The sequence below is a fragment of the Nuphar pumila genome, chromosome 17, assembly GCF_984573655.1.
Source record: "Nuphar pumila chromosome 17, dmNupPumi1.hap1.1, whole genome shotgun sequence".
NCBI classification, from domain to species: Eukaryota; Viridiplantae; Streptophyta; class Magnoliopsida; order Nymphaeales; family Nymphaeaceae; genus Nuphar; species Nuphar pumila.
In genome coordinates this window covers 33,633,362-33,648,873 of record NC_143265.1, presented here as the reverse complement: position 1 = coordinate 33,648,873, position 15,512 = coordinate 33,633,362, and the positions used below count along the sequence as shown (strand labels likewise).

Here is a 15,512-nt window from a genome sequence, read left to right as displayed (position 1 = left end):
GTCAGAGCCGACTTCTTCCCAATCAGGGGAGAATGATGCAGAGCAAGATCGACGCAGATCCATACAACTTGACCATGGTAGGGAACCAGACCTGCACGATGGGATTGAGGATCAAACCCAAGCAGTGGATCCAACCCAGTTCCAGTCGGTACCGAGATGCCCCAGATCCCTGCGTACCTACTCCAGACGAGCACAGGCCCGGACGCCCCAGATCCAACATCAAACAGAAGTTGTCTCGGGTCTGGAACAGGACCCGAGACCCGGATCCAACTGCACCCTTTAAAAGGGCCAGTCTAGGGTTGCGTGAAAACACACACGGAATATGGGATTACTGCAGCCTTTGTTTTCCTGAGTTTTCTGATTGCCTTTCAGCAGCCTCTTTTCAACGTTTGTTTATTGTTCTCCTTACCTGCTTGTTTCTTTGTTTCATTTCCTTGTTAGATTGATTATTATTGATAATAAAATCAACCACTGTTCATTCAATGGTGGTTTTCAATATCATTCTCAGCATACTTCACGACTAGTGCAGTCGTGAATCTCATTTCTCAGCCCCTACGTGCCAAGTTACAAGCAAGAAATGTTGCGTCACGTGCAACACGATACCTCCCTGCATCAATATGATTATTGAAAAGAGCAAAAAAATTGAAACAGTCTAGTTTGCAGTCCAACTGAGAACTGATTCCAAGCAACACCCCCAGTAAGGTTGTGTGATTAACTTCAGTGAGACCAGATCTCTTGTCAGCAGTAGCTGTTCATTTTATTTTTTTCCCTAAGGTGCTTTGCTGCTCTAAAAGAATGCTTATTCTCATTGAAGCTGATAGAATGTGCCTGTAAAAGTAAGGTGAGATATGGAATCCAGAGATTTTTCCTTATTCGTCCTTGTGATTTTAATGGTTTCCCTATGCTATTGTGCAACTTTAATCAGTTTATATCAGGCAAGGAGGTTGTTTATGGATTTGAACTATTTTGAGGACAAAAAAAAGTTCAGGTTATGGAAGGACTGTGCAATGTAGGTTATTAGGAAACTATGTTGTCAATCAATTGCTAAAATTAATAACAAACATGTATGCAACATAGAAATCAATCAACAATAAGTAATAGACAAAAAAATGACATGTAGTCAACCACTGTAAAAGAATCAAAACATATATATAGCTAATAAGATGTATGCATCAACTAAGTACACATGCTTTCAGAATCATGATACATAGTAACAAAAAATCATGCAAATAGACATGCATTTAAAGAAACATGATATATATAAACAGAAAAATTTGGATTATAGTCATATACTAACACAACATTCATATATAGATATAGAGATATTATAACTATACATGCTTTCAGCTGAATATGTATTTCTAATCAAAACAATATATACCATAGGTGGTACACACATGTTTACATAGATTTAGCCATCAAATGGTAAATTTAACCGTACAGATGTATTTGGCATGATTTATTTACCATATTCGAAGGTTTTATCATGTTTAATACACCATAAGATTCCATTTTTGAGATGGTGAAAATCAATGACCCACAATTGATAAAAATAAGGGTGGTTTAAAAATGACATAAAACATCATATTTGAGTCTATTTTAATGCATGAAAATAATAAATAGAATATGCTAAACATGATCTAATGGTTAGATTTTGCTTTTGGAGCATAGATCTATGTAAATTAAGTATGTATGTGGTACAATACCATCATAGAGGCACCCTATATATATATAAAATAAGAAGATTATATAGAAAAATATAGGAATGTAGTTGTCTCCAATAAGCCCTAAAGTTTCTTGCCGCCGAGAACTCTTCCAAGAAAACGCTGCTTTACGATTGATCCTATGCGCCCAGAGAATGCTATGCGTTCTCTTCGATCGATCTATATCTTTCCCCATAGCCTTGGATTTGTGTCTCGATCTCTACGTTCGAAAGATGAGGGACTAGTTCCTATGGAGAATAAGGAGAAGAAGAGGGGGAGCAGGAAGAAGGGGCTAGAGGAAGTGGGGAGTGAAGAGGAAGAATAACAAGAGGTGGAGGAAGAAGGGGCAAGAAGAAAAGGATAAAAAAAGAAAAAGAGAATAGAAACAAGCAGAGGGGAGAGAAGAAGAAGAAGAAGAAGAAGAAGAAGAAGAAGAGGGGGGAGGAAGCAACAAGATTACAGGAAGCGCCCATAAGGCTAGGGAAGCACGCTTCCCCAGAACACGCTTCAGAAGCGCAAAACGCAAGGGGAAGCACCTATTTTAAATTTGAAGCGCACTTCCCAATATTGGGAAGCACACTTCCCGATCGACTGGAAACATGCTCCCTCATTAACGGGAAGCAACTTTCTTTTTTAAGGCAAGACAATTTTAGCCTTGGATATTTGTTTTCTTACTTAAAAAACAAGCCTTTTTTTTAAAAGGGTAGAATGGTAATTAGACTTTTTTGAAATTATAAAAGAAAAAATCAATCTCTCTTGCTCGCTCCATCCCTTTGCGGCTACCTCCAGCGGTCTCGAGTGACCACCATGGGTTTCTTCTTTAAGTCTCTCTCTCTCTCTCCGTTTGTCACTATCTCCTCCTCTCTCTATCTCTCACTCTCTCCTGCTCTCCCTTTCTCTGTCTCTCTCCTCTTGTAAGCGTTTGACTGTTCTCTGTATTGCCTAGCCATGATCAGGTGCCAGTGGTTTTTTACTGCATTGTTTGTTCTACATGGAAATAGTCTAGCAATCATGGCCCACTTGTTCCCATATAGCCGGTGGGCAGCCATTAACCTATCCTCTTCTTCATTGAACGTCCTATGGTTGATTCTTGGATTCAATTGATTAAACCATCTCAGCCTGCAACTTTTACTTTTAAAAGAACAAAAAAACAGAAGAAATAGTTTAAAACAATACCCACCGACATGGACATATCGCCATCTGCAAAACTGTCAAATGCTTGCCAAATCCAATAGAAACATATAAACGAAGAAACTTAAGACCTTTTGTTTCTTGGAAGAAAGAAAAGAAAAACTCTAGAGAAAAATGCTGGATTTTTGTGTGGGATATGATGCTTCAAAGCATAGCTAGGATGATGAGCACCATACAAGAACTTTCAGGTGTGAAGAACAAGGAATAACACTCAAATGATTCTTCCTGGTGCAAGAAAAAAAGGTCCGGAAGTTTTTTTTTTCAGGTCACCATCACTAGCAACATAGACAACTAGATGTTTATATTTTCTGCATGTATGACAGTTTGATTATTTGATCTTCCTTCCAGTTTCTCTGCTATAAGGTTCCAGTTAATTTATGCTTATTTTTTGCATATCGTATAAAAGGGAATGAAATTTATCCTTAGGAATTAAGTATCAAATATTAATAAATGATTCCATAATTCCTCTTTTCTGTGGACTTTGTGTTGTTTACTGCTTGGCTAATTGCTGTTTTGCTGAATGCTAAAGAAGAAAATTTGAGTGATGGTGAATGTTATACGTTCTACCATACTTTTGTGATGCAGGTATATTTGCTTCACAAATGGCTTTAGTAAAATAGGAAAAATATAATTACATTTTCGCTTCCCTTTCGATTCCTATTTGCTTCCCATCGCTTCCCTCTTCGTTTCTCCTTCACATCCTGGTTCACTTCTCTTCTCGCTTCCAAGAAGTTTCCCGATTCACTTTTAAATCTCTTCTCACTTCCCGCTACCTAAAATTTTAGAAGTGCCTCACTTCCTGAATCGCTTCCCATTCCCGCTTTCTCGAGTGGCAACTTTGGGAATAAGGGGCAAGGAGAAGAGGGGAGTCGAGGGGGAAAGAAGAAAAGGAAGATGAAGCAAAAGGAAGAGAAGAAGAAGAAGAGGGGAGAGAAGGGGAGGAGGAAGAAGGGAAAAGAGGAAGAAAAAAATAGGAAAAAGAAGCAGGAGAGAGAGGGGGGGGGGAGGTGTTAGGGTTTTTAACCCCCCTTTGTATCCTTTTCTTAAAAAAACATTGCAATTACTAAGTTGACCCTGCACCTAGGCGGGGATAGCCCAGTTGTCGACTAGGAGACCTAATCAGCGTGAAAGAGACCTTCACAGTGTTTGTAACAATGTAATCTATCACAGTTATCTTGTGAAAAGAGAGTGAGAGTAAAATATTAATTCTGATTGGCCGTTATACCTTTGGCAGTAGCACTGGTAATTTTAGTGCTTGAATGACATCACAGGTACTTTGGCCAATTTGGATTTGAAATTTTCTGTAACGTTGCTTAAAATACCATGTATAGAAAGAAAGAACGGATCTTAAGTTAGAAATAGAAATGCTACCAAAGAGAATTACAAGCAATATGGCCTTGATGAAACTGTATTGTTGATTCTATTTGATGATTTATCCAAAATATGGTAACAAAGTTCAGCATCCCTTCTGGGACTTCATTGAGTATAAGTAGGAATTAAAAGCAATTAGACTGATACAGTACTACAGTACAGAATTCTGTTGATGTTGCATTACACATATGTATGCTATTTGATGATCCCACTTGGACATAATCCCAGAGGAAGAGTATGCTAGGTCATTATTTGGGCCTTAACTTTTGGATGTGGTAAATAATTAAGTGCATGCTATGAGCACACAAAGCTTGTGGGATGCCTTTCTTTCAACAGTTTATGGGATATCACAAAGATGGTGGATATAAAGTTTACCTACTTCTTAGGTTGCTGCATCGACTTTTGATGTTTGCTTTTTTCCATGTCATTGGTTGTCAGTATGCTGTCAGATGATTGAAATCATTGTGAAAATGGACTTGTATCCCTGAATTGCTATGCCAATTTATGAATCAAGGATAAATCTGCAAAGAACAAGGTCAATCAACTGATCCTGTGTTCTTTCTTGCCTCGATCTCTTCACGTTCTTAGTTTTGTTTTTCTGGTGATTTTTGTGCTTCAATATTTTGTGAACTTATTTTTTATTTACATAATTGCAGCTTACATACGATGGGAAGTCAGTACCTTTACCTTTCAATCGTTCCATTCTCAAGTGGTCAACAGAAACTCGCAAAATATTCAACAAGGCTCAACTTCCAGATAGTGTGAAATTCTATAACATCTTTGGCACGTCATTTGACACACCTTTTAATGTTTGGTATGTCTAGCAAGCATGCTACTCTTTTAGATGTTTCTTCATCAAAAAATAGAGGTCACATTTGGATTAATGCAGCTATGGATCTGAGAGTTCGCCTATTGATGATTATTCCGAGATTTGTCACTCCATGGTAAATTAAGCAACTTTATCATCAATTCTCTTTAATGGATTGGCAAGCAACATTTTATGCTTTTACTGTTTTGTTTTCAGCCTAAATACTCATTTGTTGATGGTGATGGAACTGTTCCTGCTGAATCAGCCAAGGTGGGTGGCACTTACATATAAATTTCATAGGGAATATAGCTGCCACCAGTACATTTCTTGTGTAGGATCGATGACTCTTCTTATGTCAATTAATACACATTCAGATGCATACTTGCACAAATTAACAATTATATAATTATGAATTTTCTTTTGCACCCCTCACTGTTAAAATGTAAAACTGTACATATATGTATATATAATAATATTATATTATATATATAAAAATACATTTTTCATTTCTTTCTTTTCTGTAATTTTTTTCCTTTATTTTTATTTTTTGTCTTTATGTCATCTAGTTCAGTTTGAACTAGAATGACTGTTGCTAGTCAAGTCCTGTCCAGACTTGACTAGCAATAGAGCTGTTGGACTGACACATTCCAACAGCTCTAAATAGAGCTGTTGGACTGTGTCCAACAACTCTATTGAGTCCTCTTTCAGCTGTGTATATAAAGGGGAGCAGCCCCTCTTGTATTTTATTTCAATGCTTCTTAAGCAATTGGTTTTTCATATCAATAAAGAATACATTTTTATTTTTATTTTCTTTCCAGTTATACCCTTTTTAAGGGTTATGCTTTAGTGTCATTCTTGACACTTGCCCTTGTTAATCTAAGCTCGTGTTTCGAAGATCCCCATTTCATTTCATGGTATCAGAGCCGCGGAAGTACTAAATCTTGAGGAAAAGCTTCCTCGGTTTCCGTGCCCGTTTGCAAAAGTGTTCGCCACTTGAAGAGAAGTGTTTTATCACTTCATTGGAGAAGATTTCACATCTTGTTGTATTGTTTTTTTTTCTTCTTTCTTTTTCATTTTCCTTTTTGTTTCTCTTCTATCCCTATTCTTTCTCTCCTTGTAATCGATGGATGACAATGATAAAGTCACCATCATGCCTATGAAACTAAGTGATACGAACTATGTTACATGGGCTTCAATCATGAAGCACCATATATGGGGAAAAGGCTTATGGGGGATTGTGGATGGTTCCGATTCGGAACCTAAGCTATCTCTTACTAAAAAGGAGGGAGATAAAGAGGTCCCTCTATCGGAAGAAGAGAAAATCAAAGCTATTGCCTCATACGAGAAGAAATGGAAAGAATGGAGAATATCTCATGCGAAGATAATGTCATGGCTTATCAATAGCGTTGACATTAAAAAATGCTCAAGTCTTGCCAAATTTGATCATGCTGATAAGGCATGGGAATACCTTAAGAATATGTATTCCCTTAAAGATATTGCACACGTGTGCAACCTCCAAGAAAAAGTTCGAATGATGACACAAGGAGACAAAACTATTCGTGAATATTACAATGGGTTGTCCGAACTTTGGGAAGAACTTTCCCTTTTAGAACCAAAGTGGCATTGTGCCGAAGACATCGAGCTTCGTCAGAAACAACTCGATGCTGAACATTTTTACTAGTTTATCACTGGATTAAGGCCGGAATTTGAAACCACTAAATTGGCCCTCTACTTCATCGGGAAAAAATTTCTTCTATTGTTGAAACTATTGAAGAGTTAACAATGGAAGAAAATCGTCTCCGGAAAGGTTCTTTAAAAATTGAAGATGATTCCGTTTTAGCCGTGTCTAGACCAGGGAATCATGTTCGATCATATAGGCCTCCTCACTTTAACCGACAAAATAGTGACTATGATAAGAAGAAAGTTATTTGTCATCACTGTCATGAACCGGGACACTACATGCCACAATGTCCCAAACTTAAGGAGCTGAGAGAAAAAAGAGCTGCAATTGCTGGATCGGAGCCTAAAGACCAGGATGCACCAGTTTCCCTGGCCCAACTAATGGAGATTCTTCGGCCTCTCATCAAAGATGCCTCTTTCTTATCTGATGCTTCAACCGGCGCAGCAGCCTCATCTTTTTCTGATCTAGGTAAAATTTCTTGGCTTCTTGACTCTGGTGCATCTTTTCATATGACCCCAAATAATCAAAGTCTATCCAAATGTGTTAAAAATAAAACAAGTGTGTCAAAGGTCTTTACTGCTGATGGGACTTCTCTTGAAATAGAAGGAATATGAAATTTTGAAAAAATTTATAAAACAAAAAAATTTTTTATTCCAGAAATTAGACATGTTCCCAAATTAAATTTAAATCTTTTATCTGTATATCAAATTTCTGATTATGGGTGTAATATTTCTTTTTCTTCTCATGGTTGTTGGGTACAGGATCGTTAGTCAGGCAAGCTGATTGGGGAAGGCCATAGAGAAGGAGGACTCTATTACATGGTTTTTTTGGAAATGCCGAAGAAAGCTTTTTGTTATAATATTCAAAAAATAGAGTTGGAACTGTGGCATAAGAGACTTGGTCACCCACATATAGCCAAAATCCAACATTTTCCAAGTCTAGGGAAATTTTGTAACTCTGAATCATTTGATTGTAAAGATTGTATTCTCGGCAAAATGAAAAGATTACCATTTCAGAACAGAACCTTTTTCTCTTCAAGACCACTTGAATTAATACACTCGGATGTTTGGGGTCCTGCACCAGTAATTTCTAAAGGAGGATTTGTTTACTATGTTATTTTTGTCTATGATTTCTCCCGACATACGTGGATGTACTTTCTCAAACATAAGTCTGAAGTATTTTCATACTTTCAAACTTTTTATAATATGGTTAAAAACAAATTTCAAAATGATATTACTATTTTTCGCACAGATTCAGGGGGAGAGTTTTTATCCACAGATTTTCAAAATTATCTTAAATTGTATGGCATCACACATCAAAGATCTTGTCCTTATACACCTCAACAAAATGGACTGGCAGAACGAAAACATCGCCATATTATAGAAACCACTAGGACTTTATTAATAGCAAATCAAGTCCCGAAAGACTTTTGGGCAGAAGCTGCCTTAACTGCCACCTATCTCATTAATAGGATGCCATCTTCTTCGTTACAAAATATCACTCCCATTGAAAAACTTATGAACATTTCTCCAGACTACTCTAGACTAAGAATATTTGGGTGCAAATGTTTCATATTTACTGACAAAAATGATAAACTTTCCCCTCGTGCGATTCCCTGTGCCTTTTTAGGATATGCTGAAAACCAGAAAGGTTATAGATGTTTTGACTTCAAAAATAATAAACTATATGTGTCTAGAAATGTTTCCTTTCTTGAAAATGAGAACTTCTTTGATTTTAGAAAATTAAAAGACGTCACTGAGTACTCCTTTTTGCTAGATCTAACATCAACATCTGATGAATATGACCTTGACTGTAACTTTGATGATGATCAAAGAATTATTGATCTTAATGTTGAAAATGAAGAAGTTCATAGAGATACTAGTATTCAATATTCCAGGCGACAAGAGTCTAATCCTCCATGTGCACTTGAGAAATATTCTAACATTCCAACTAGACAATCATCCCGAATCTCGAGGCCTCCAGGAAAGTTTTTATCATACGAGTCTTTCTCACCCACATATAGGGCAGTTATTGCATTAATTCACTCATATGAAGAACCATCCACATATTTTCAAGCAAAAAATGATATCAAATGGATAGAAGCCATGAAAGCTGAATTAGATGCACTTGAAAAGGCTTCTACATGAAATATTCAAGATCTTTCTCCAGGGAAGAAAACTATAGGATGTCGATGGGTTTATAAAATTAAAACCAAGAGTGATGGTACTCTTGAAAGATATAAAGCTCGTTTACTAGCCAAAGGTTATGCCCAAGAATATGTGATTGATTATGAAGAAACCTTTGCTCCGGTGGCTCGTATGACTACTGTCCGAACCTTAATTGCCTTAGCTTCTATCAAAAAATGGTCTATTTTTCAAATGGATGTCAAAAATGCTTTTTTAAATGGAAAGCTAGTTGAAGAAGTATATATGGAACCCCCTCCTGGTCTAAGTATTCTTAAGGGTAAAGTCCTTCGCTTAGAAAAAGCTCTTTATGGACTTAAACAAGCACCAAAAGCTTGGTATGATAGGTTTAGTCGTGTTATGATTGATATTGGTTTTCAATTCTGTTTAACTGACACTGCTTTGTTTATTAAGAATTCTGATGCAGGGATCATTGTGCTTCTTCTTTATGTGGATGATATGATCATCACCGGAAGCGATAAACAGGGAGTTGAAACAATCAAAACACTTCTTAAATCTCATTTTGAAATGACTGATTTGGGCTTGTTGAGATATTTTTTAGGCATTGAAGTTGCTTATTCTCCTAGAGGATATTTATTATCTCAGACTAAATTTGCTTTTGATATTGTTTTCAGGTCTGGTATTACTGATGATAAGAAAGTTGACACTTCAGAAGTTGTTAATGTTAAAATGAAGATTGATGATGGAGAACTTCTTGCAGACCCTACTCCTTACAGACAGCTTGTCGGGGCACTTTCCTATCTATCCATTACCCGACCAGATATAGCACATGTTGTTCATACAGCAAGTCAATTTCAACATGCTCCTACTTCTGTTCATATGGGAGCAGTCATGCGTATTATCAGATACATCAAGTCCTCTCTTTCACGAGCACTTTTCTTATCTTCCTCCTCTTCTCTTGATTTAATTGCATATACTGATGTTGATTGGGAAGGTGATCCCAATAACAGACACTCAACCACTGGCTTTTGTGTCTTTTTAGGGGAATCATTGATCTCGTGGAGGTGTAAAAAGCAGTAAAAGGTATCTCTCTCATCCATCGAAGCTGAATACAGAGCCATGGCAACCACGACCATGGAAGTAGTTTGGCTCCGACGACTGCTTGCTGACATGGGAGCTGAAGCAACAAAGGCTTCACAAATGTGTTGTGACAACAAAAGTGCGATCTACATTGCCAGTAACAGGACATTCCACGAACGCACCAAACACATCGAAATGGATTGTCACTACGTCAGAGAGGAATATCTACACGGGATAATTGATCTGCCATATGTCACTTCAGAATATCAGTTAGCAGACTTCTTTACAAAGCCTCTCGCTGCTCCCCGATTTCACTTTCTCTTAGACAAACTTTCGCTCATTGTACCGTAAGTTTAAGGGGGAGTGTTAAAATGTAAAATTGTACATATATGTATATATAATAATATTATATTATTATATATATATATATATAAATACATTTTTCATTTCTTTCTTTTCTGTAATTTTTTTCCTTTATTTTTATTTTTTGTCTTTATGTCATCTAGTTCAGTTTGAACTAGAATGACTGTTGCTAGTCAAGTCCTGTCCAGACTTGACTAGCAATAGAGCTGTTGGACTGACACATTCCAACAGCTCTAAATAGAGCTATTGAGTCCTCTTTCAGCTGTGTATATAAAGGGGAGCAGCCCCTCTTGTATTTTATTCCAATGCTTCTTAAGCAATTGGTTTTTCATATCAATAAAGAATACATTTTTATTTTTATTTTCTTTCCAGTTATACCCTTTTTAAGGGTTATGCTTTAGTGTCATTCTTGACACTTGCCCTTGTTAATCTAAGCTCGTGTTTCGAAGATCCCCATTTCATTTCACTCACAACTTTTAGTATGTTAATATTTGCTTGTGTATGTTTGCATGTGTTTGTCATATACTTTGAATATAATAATTACATAATAACTTATTGATATTCTCTTGCAACTTAAATTCATTTGCGAACACACACGCACACAAACTGTGTATGTTTGTGCCCTCCTATGTTCTGTGTCTACTTCCATCTGTGGCTGCTGTATGCTGGAACAGTTATTTGTCAATTGTTCACCTATAAGCTATTTCCTTTCTCCCTTCCTTCCACCCCCAGGAGTATTTTCCTACTTCATATGTGAAGTAACCCTGCATTCAAAATAGTAGGTTATACCTATATTCTTCTAAAGAATCAATGAGAAAGCACTGTAGAAAATGTGTTTAATATCAAATGTGTGGAATTGTAGGAATAGTCTGACATGGTAATCATTTGTAAGTTATTGTATTTTAGGAAAAGGAGAAATCGGCTCATCATTCGAAAAAAAAGGAGCAATACAACCACTGGAAGCATATGGAGCTATTCCAGAATTTTGAGAACTAAAACCAATGGAATGATAAGACATTTTTTGTATCAAAGAATTTAAATAAATAATTATTAGGAGTTGGACCAAGAAATATTTTGTGGGAGGTTCAACCTACTTATCAAATATTGACTTTTTCATAGTATCTACTTATCACATTTCTTTCAAGTTTAGTTGCATAACAATGTCATGGTTCACATTTTTATCATGCATGTGACCACTCGAATCTCTGAATAAAATTTAAGTGACACCTGTGCATTTCACTATAGCCACATTTTGTTTTGAAATTGAAAAGAAGTTTCCCTTGGATCCTAAAATTTTGATGATTTATGCTTTATTTATGTGCCATTCAAGGATTGTTTCTCAGTTTGCTTAAGTCCAATTGTTGAAAGTAACAATAAAAATAAAAAATAAGGGAGCTATCTTCAAAGCTGGTGGAAGATTTGTAGGGTGGAAATGTTTTAACTAGATATGAATTATTCAATGTGTTCATCCGTGCATCCCTTGGGTTTTTATTGTTGTTGTCAAGTACAGTTTCATAGATGAGAACTTTTTGTTATGGCAGCAATGTGATGTTTGTTGCTTCTCTACCTTTGGTGTTCAAAATTTTTAGGTAATGGCAATATTTATTTACTGTTGGACTTGAATATCTCATATGCCCAAAATATTGGATATTACCTAATGTTCCATTACACTGATAATTTTCTCTTTTCTTACCTATTTAAATGATCTTGAAAAGCATATCGTTTGATTTTCATTCTTGAACCAGGCTGATGGTTTAGCTGCAACTGCTCGAATTGGAATTCAGGCATCTCATAGGGGATTATTGAACAATAAAAATGTGTTTGAATGCATAAAGCAGTGGTTGGGAATCAATGAAATGCAGCAGTTGAGAAAACCTAAATCTAGATATTCAAGAAATTCTAAGGTAGCCGATGTTTTCTTCAATTTAAACACCAAACAATTGGGTAAGTTTGTGCTCTGATTTATCTTGATCATGGCATGTGATTTTTCAACGGGTCAATCAATCTGACCCAGTTTTCTATTGAAATTGGGTCAGATTGGGTCTAGTCAGTTCTCACTTCATTCTGAGTTTTACAGTTTCCATTTGTTTTGCTTCTGCTGAAAGGCAGAAATATTCTTGCCAACTTTTATGTGCGGAGTATGATTTATCTGTTGCTCAGAATATTACTAGTTTTGAAAGTAGCTGTTGTGATTGTAACATACCGTTTTTTTGTCTTTTGCAGGCTAGATGAGTAATGGCAGATGCACATTAACAAAGTAACCATACTGTATGTGGAGTCATCATCATCATCTAAGGCAGGTTGCCTTAGCTCTCCTTAATGATGCAGAATAGATGTGCCATTCGTGCCCTCACATGCTTACTGCTGTGATTCTGTTCACAACATGGTCATCAAGAATATTATATATAATCATATCATGCATTTTTCATTCTAAAGTTGGTAAATTTTGCATAATTCGGCAGGAGGGATGCCTAGCTAAAACTCCAGTTCTTTTATAGCAGTAGAGAGAGAAACCACGGTGGATATGGGAGTTGCCTTTTCATTCCCGCTGCTATCTTTTAACTACATCAGTGTCTGAAAGGCACTGTCCTAGCCTCCTGGAAGATATGCACCATGGAAATTGAGAAAATGGCACTTTGGAAACATGCTGGTTCACTTGTACAGCATTGCCTCCCAAATGTAGTTTTTCTTTTGGAAAAATGATCTTATGAGCAAGCTGCTCCTACCAAACAATTGGAGCCCCCATTGGTTAATGTGATTCACGGGTATGATGATAATTTTGGTTCCAAGGGCAGGTAAATGAGCTGAACAAGCTGAGCTTGCATTGCTCAATCTTGGCTTATTTCGATTAGATAGAGCTGAAGGCAGATCATCATGACCATTCTTTAACTGCCTCACAAACTGGCTTGTTTGAATAATCATATAATTTTTGAAGAAACCCTGAACCTTCACTCTCAATTTGAATAAGTCGTTAACTTTATTGATTTGTATTTGCTCATCTCAACAAAAACTCCTGTCAGGTTTCTTTTCTTCGTGTAGAACTCCAACATAGAGCAAAAATGAATGTGGTGGAGGTTAGCACGAAAAGATGGGGGGGGGGGGGGGGGGGGGGGGGGGGGGATATAGGAGGGGTAACTCTTTATAAACATTGAAAGTTCACATAACAGTCCGCTTGCACAATCTTGGTGTTTTTTTGTCATCGTGGTCTTTACACAACTTTATGTGAAAAAAAGAAAATAAAAGAAAAGCTTCACAATATGCAACCGTGGGTATGAAGGGATGACGAGATGATGCTAGTTATCTATTTGATGTTGCAACAATAGGTTGTTGGTCAAAATTATCTGGCCTTTGATGCCCAACCTCCTCATCCCTTACAGTGTGTCGTTAATTGTTGATTCGGCCATCCTCTGCTGCTTCTTGTCTTTGTTTCTAAGCCCTGTATGAATAACACAATTATCATCAATATGCTCCTCAAAAAATGTGCTACAGATGGGCCTTTCAAAGGCGGGTAACCATATGGATGATGATATACCATGAGTAAATTATTATCCCAAGACTAACTAGAAAGAATCCCAGGAAATACATCCAGTCAACCTGCAGAGCATGATTTGGAGATCGTTAAAGGTAGGCTACTAAGATAATTCCATAATTTTCACATGAAATGGAGGACTTGTGGGAGCCAACCCTCTGGTGATATTTAAAGATGCGAATTATAACAGCCCATGCATCTGAGGTCAGCAAAGAAATGTTGAACATGGTTGCTCCGCTTATCTGAAAAAGAAACAAGAATAGCAATAGCTTGCATCTGAGGTCAGCAAAGAAATGTTGAACATGGTTGCTCCCCTTATCTGAAAAAGAAACAAGAGTAGCAATAGTGGAGTTGTTTTATGCAAACATCAACGAGAGTATCCATCATTGACAAAATGGTAGTCATAAATAGTTTTTTGGTGTCATCTAGGAGGCACAATGGTTAGCAATATATATATATATATATATATATATATATATATGGTGGTTCTGTACCATGATACCATGCGGTGGTAGCCACTCTTGTTTGCATAGATTTAACCGTACAAATGTGTTTAGTATGCTTTATTAAGTGTATTAGAAGGTTTTGTCATGTTTAATATGCTATAAGATTTCATTTTTGACATGATGAAAATCAACAGCTCACAATTCATGAAAAATAAGATTGGTTTGGCATAAAAGAGCATATTTGAGCCAGCTTTAGCATATGAAAATAATAAATAGAATATGCTAAACATGATCCAACAATTAGATTTTGCTTTTAGAGATTAGATCTATGTAAACCAACTATTTACCATTGTAAAGTACCACCATAGAAGCGTGCACACACACACACACACACACATATATATATATATATATAGAGAGAGAGAGAGTAATGCGCTCGTTTTGCCCATTAGGCCCATTAAAAAATCATAGTTTTTGGAATTTTTCTTCGCATCTAATACCATAGATGTGATCTATAGGTATTGCTTAGTGGGAACTGGCTTTTGGATCACCGGAATTTGACCTGTATACAGTTTTTTTCTGTAATCCAAAATCAATGGCTATGAAAGCATCAATTTTTCTGGCTCATAAAAATTTATTTTTTCATCGAAAAAACATGATCCAAGAGTTGATTCTCACTAAATCAAGCATGCTAAATACATCTAATGACTCAGATCTATCATAAAACACTTCAAACTATGAAGCCTATCGAGAAAAGAGAGCTAATATGTTCAGTTCTCATATATATATATATATATATATATATATATATATATATATATATATATATATATATATATATATATATATATATATATATAGTCACTAGAATATGAGAACTAATGTATGAACCACTAATTTTATGGATTTTTTGTTCTTTTTTCTTGAATCTAACCGTACGGATGTGATCTACTTACTTGATTTTATAAGAACACACTCTTGAATCATCCTGGATTTGACAGTATCCATGGAGGCTATGGTATAGGAGAAATAAACGAAAGTGTAGAAAGGATTTTAGATTTTGGTTTGTCCTATGATATGATCTTAGCAAACACTTGGTTTAGGAAGAGGGAGTCTCACCTAGTAACATTTAAAAGTGGGGTTAATACGAGTCAGATAGATTTTTTCCTACTTAGGAAGAGAGATAGGGGTTGTTG

The 15,512-nt window shown here is 36.3% G+C and overlaps 1 protein-coding gene across 5 annotated transcripts in view; it reads left to right on the top strand.

Annotated features, from left to right (window-relative positions):
• Positions 1-13,325, top strand: part of LCAT3 (lecithin:cholesterol acyltransferase 3) — a 118,093-nt gene extending 104,768 nt beyond the window's left edge. For all 5 annotated transcript variants that reach the window (XM_089993976.1, XM_089993977.1, XM_089993979.1 and 2 more), the window contains 5 exons: positions 4,922-5,079; positions 5,155-5,209; positions 5,290-5,343; positions 12,087-12,285; positions 12,565-13,325. In XM_089993976.1, coding sequence (XP_089850102.1) covers positions 4,922-5,079; positions 5,155-5,209; positions 5,290-5,343; positions 12,087-12,285; positions 12,565-12,569 — 471 coding nt within the window. In that variant the 3' untranslated portion in view covers positions 12,570-13,325. The remainder of the gene's footprint in view (positions 1-4,921; positions 5,080-5,154; positions 5,210-5,289; positions 5,344-12,086; positions 12,286-12,564) is intronic.
• Positions 13,326-15,512: the final 2,187 nt, after the last annotated feature.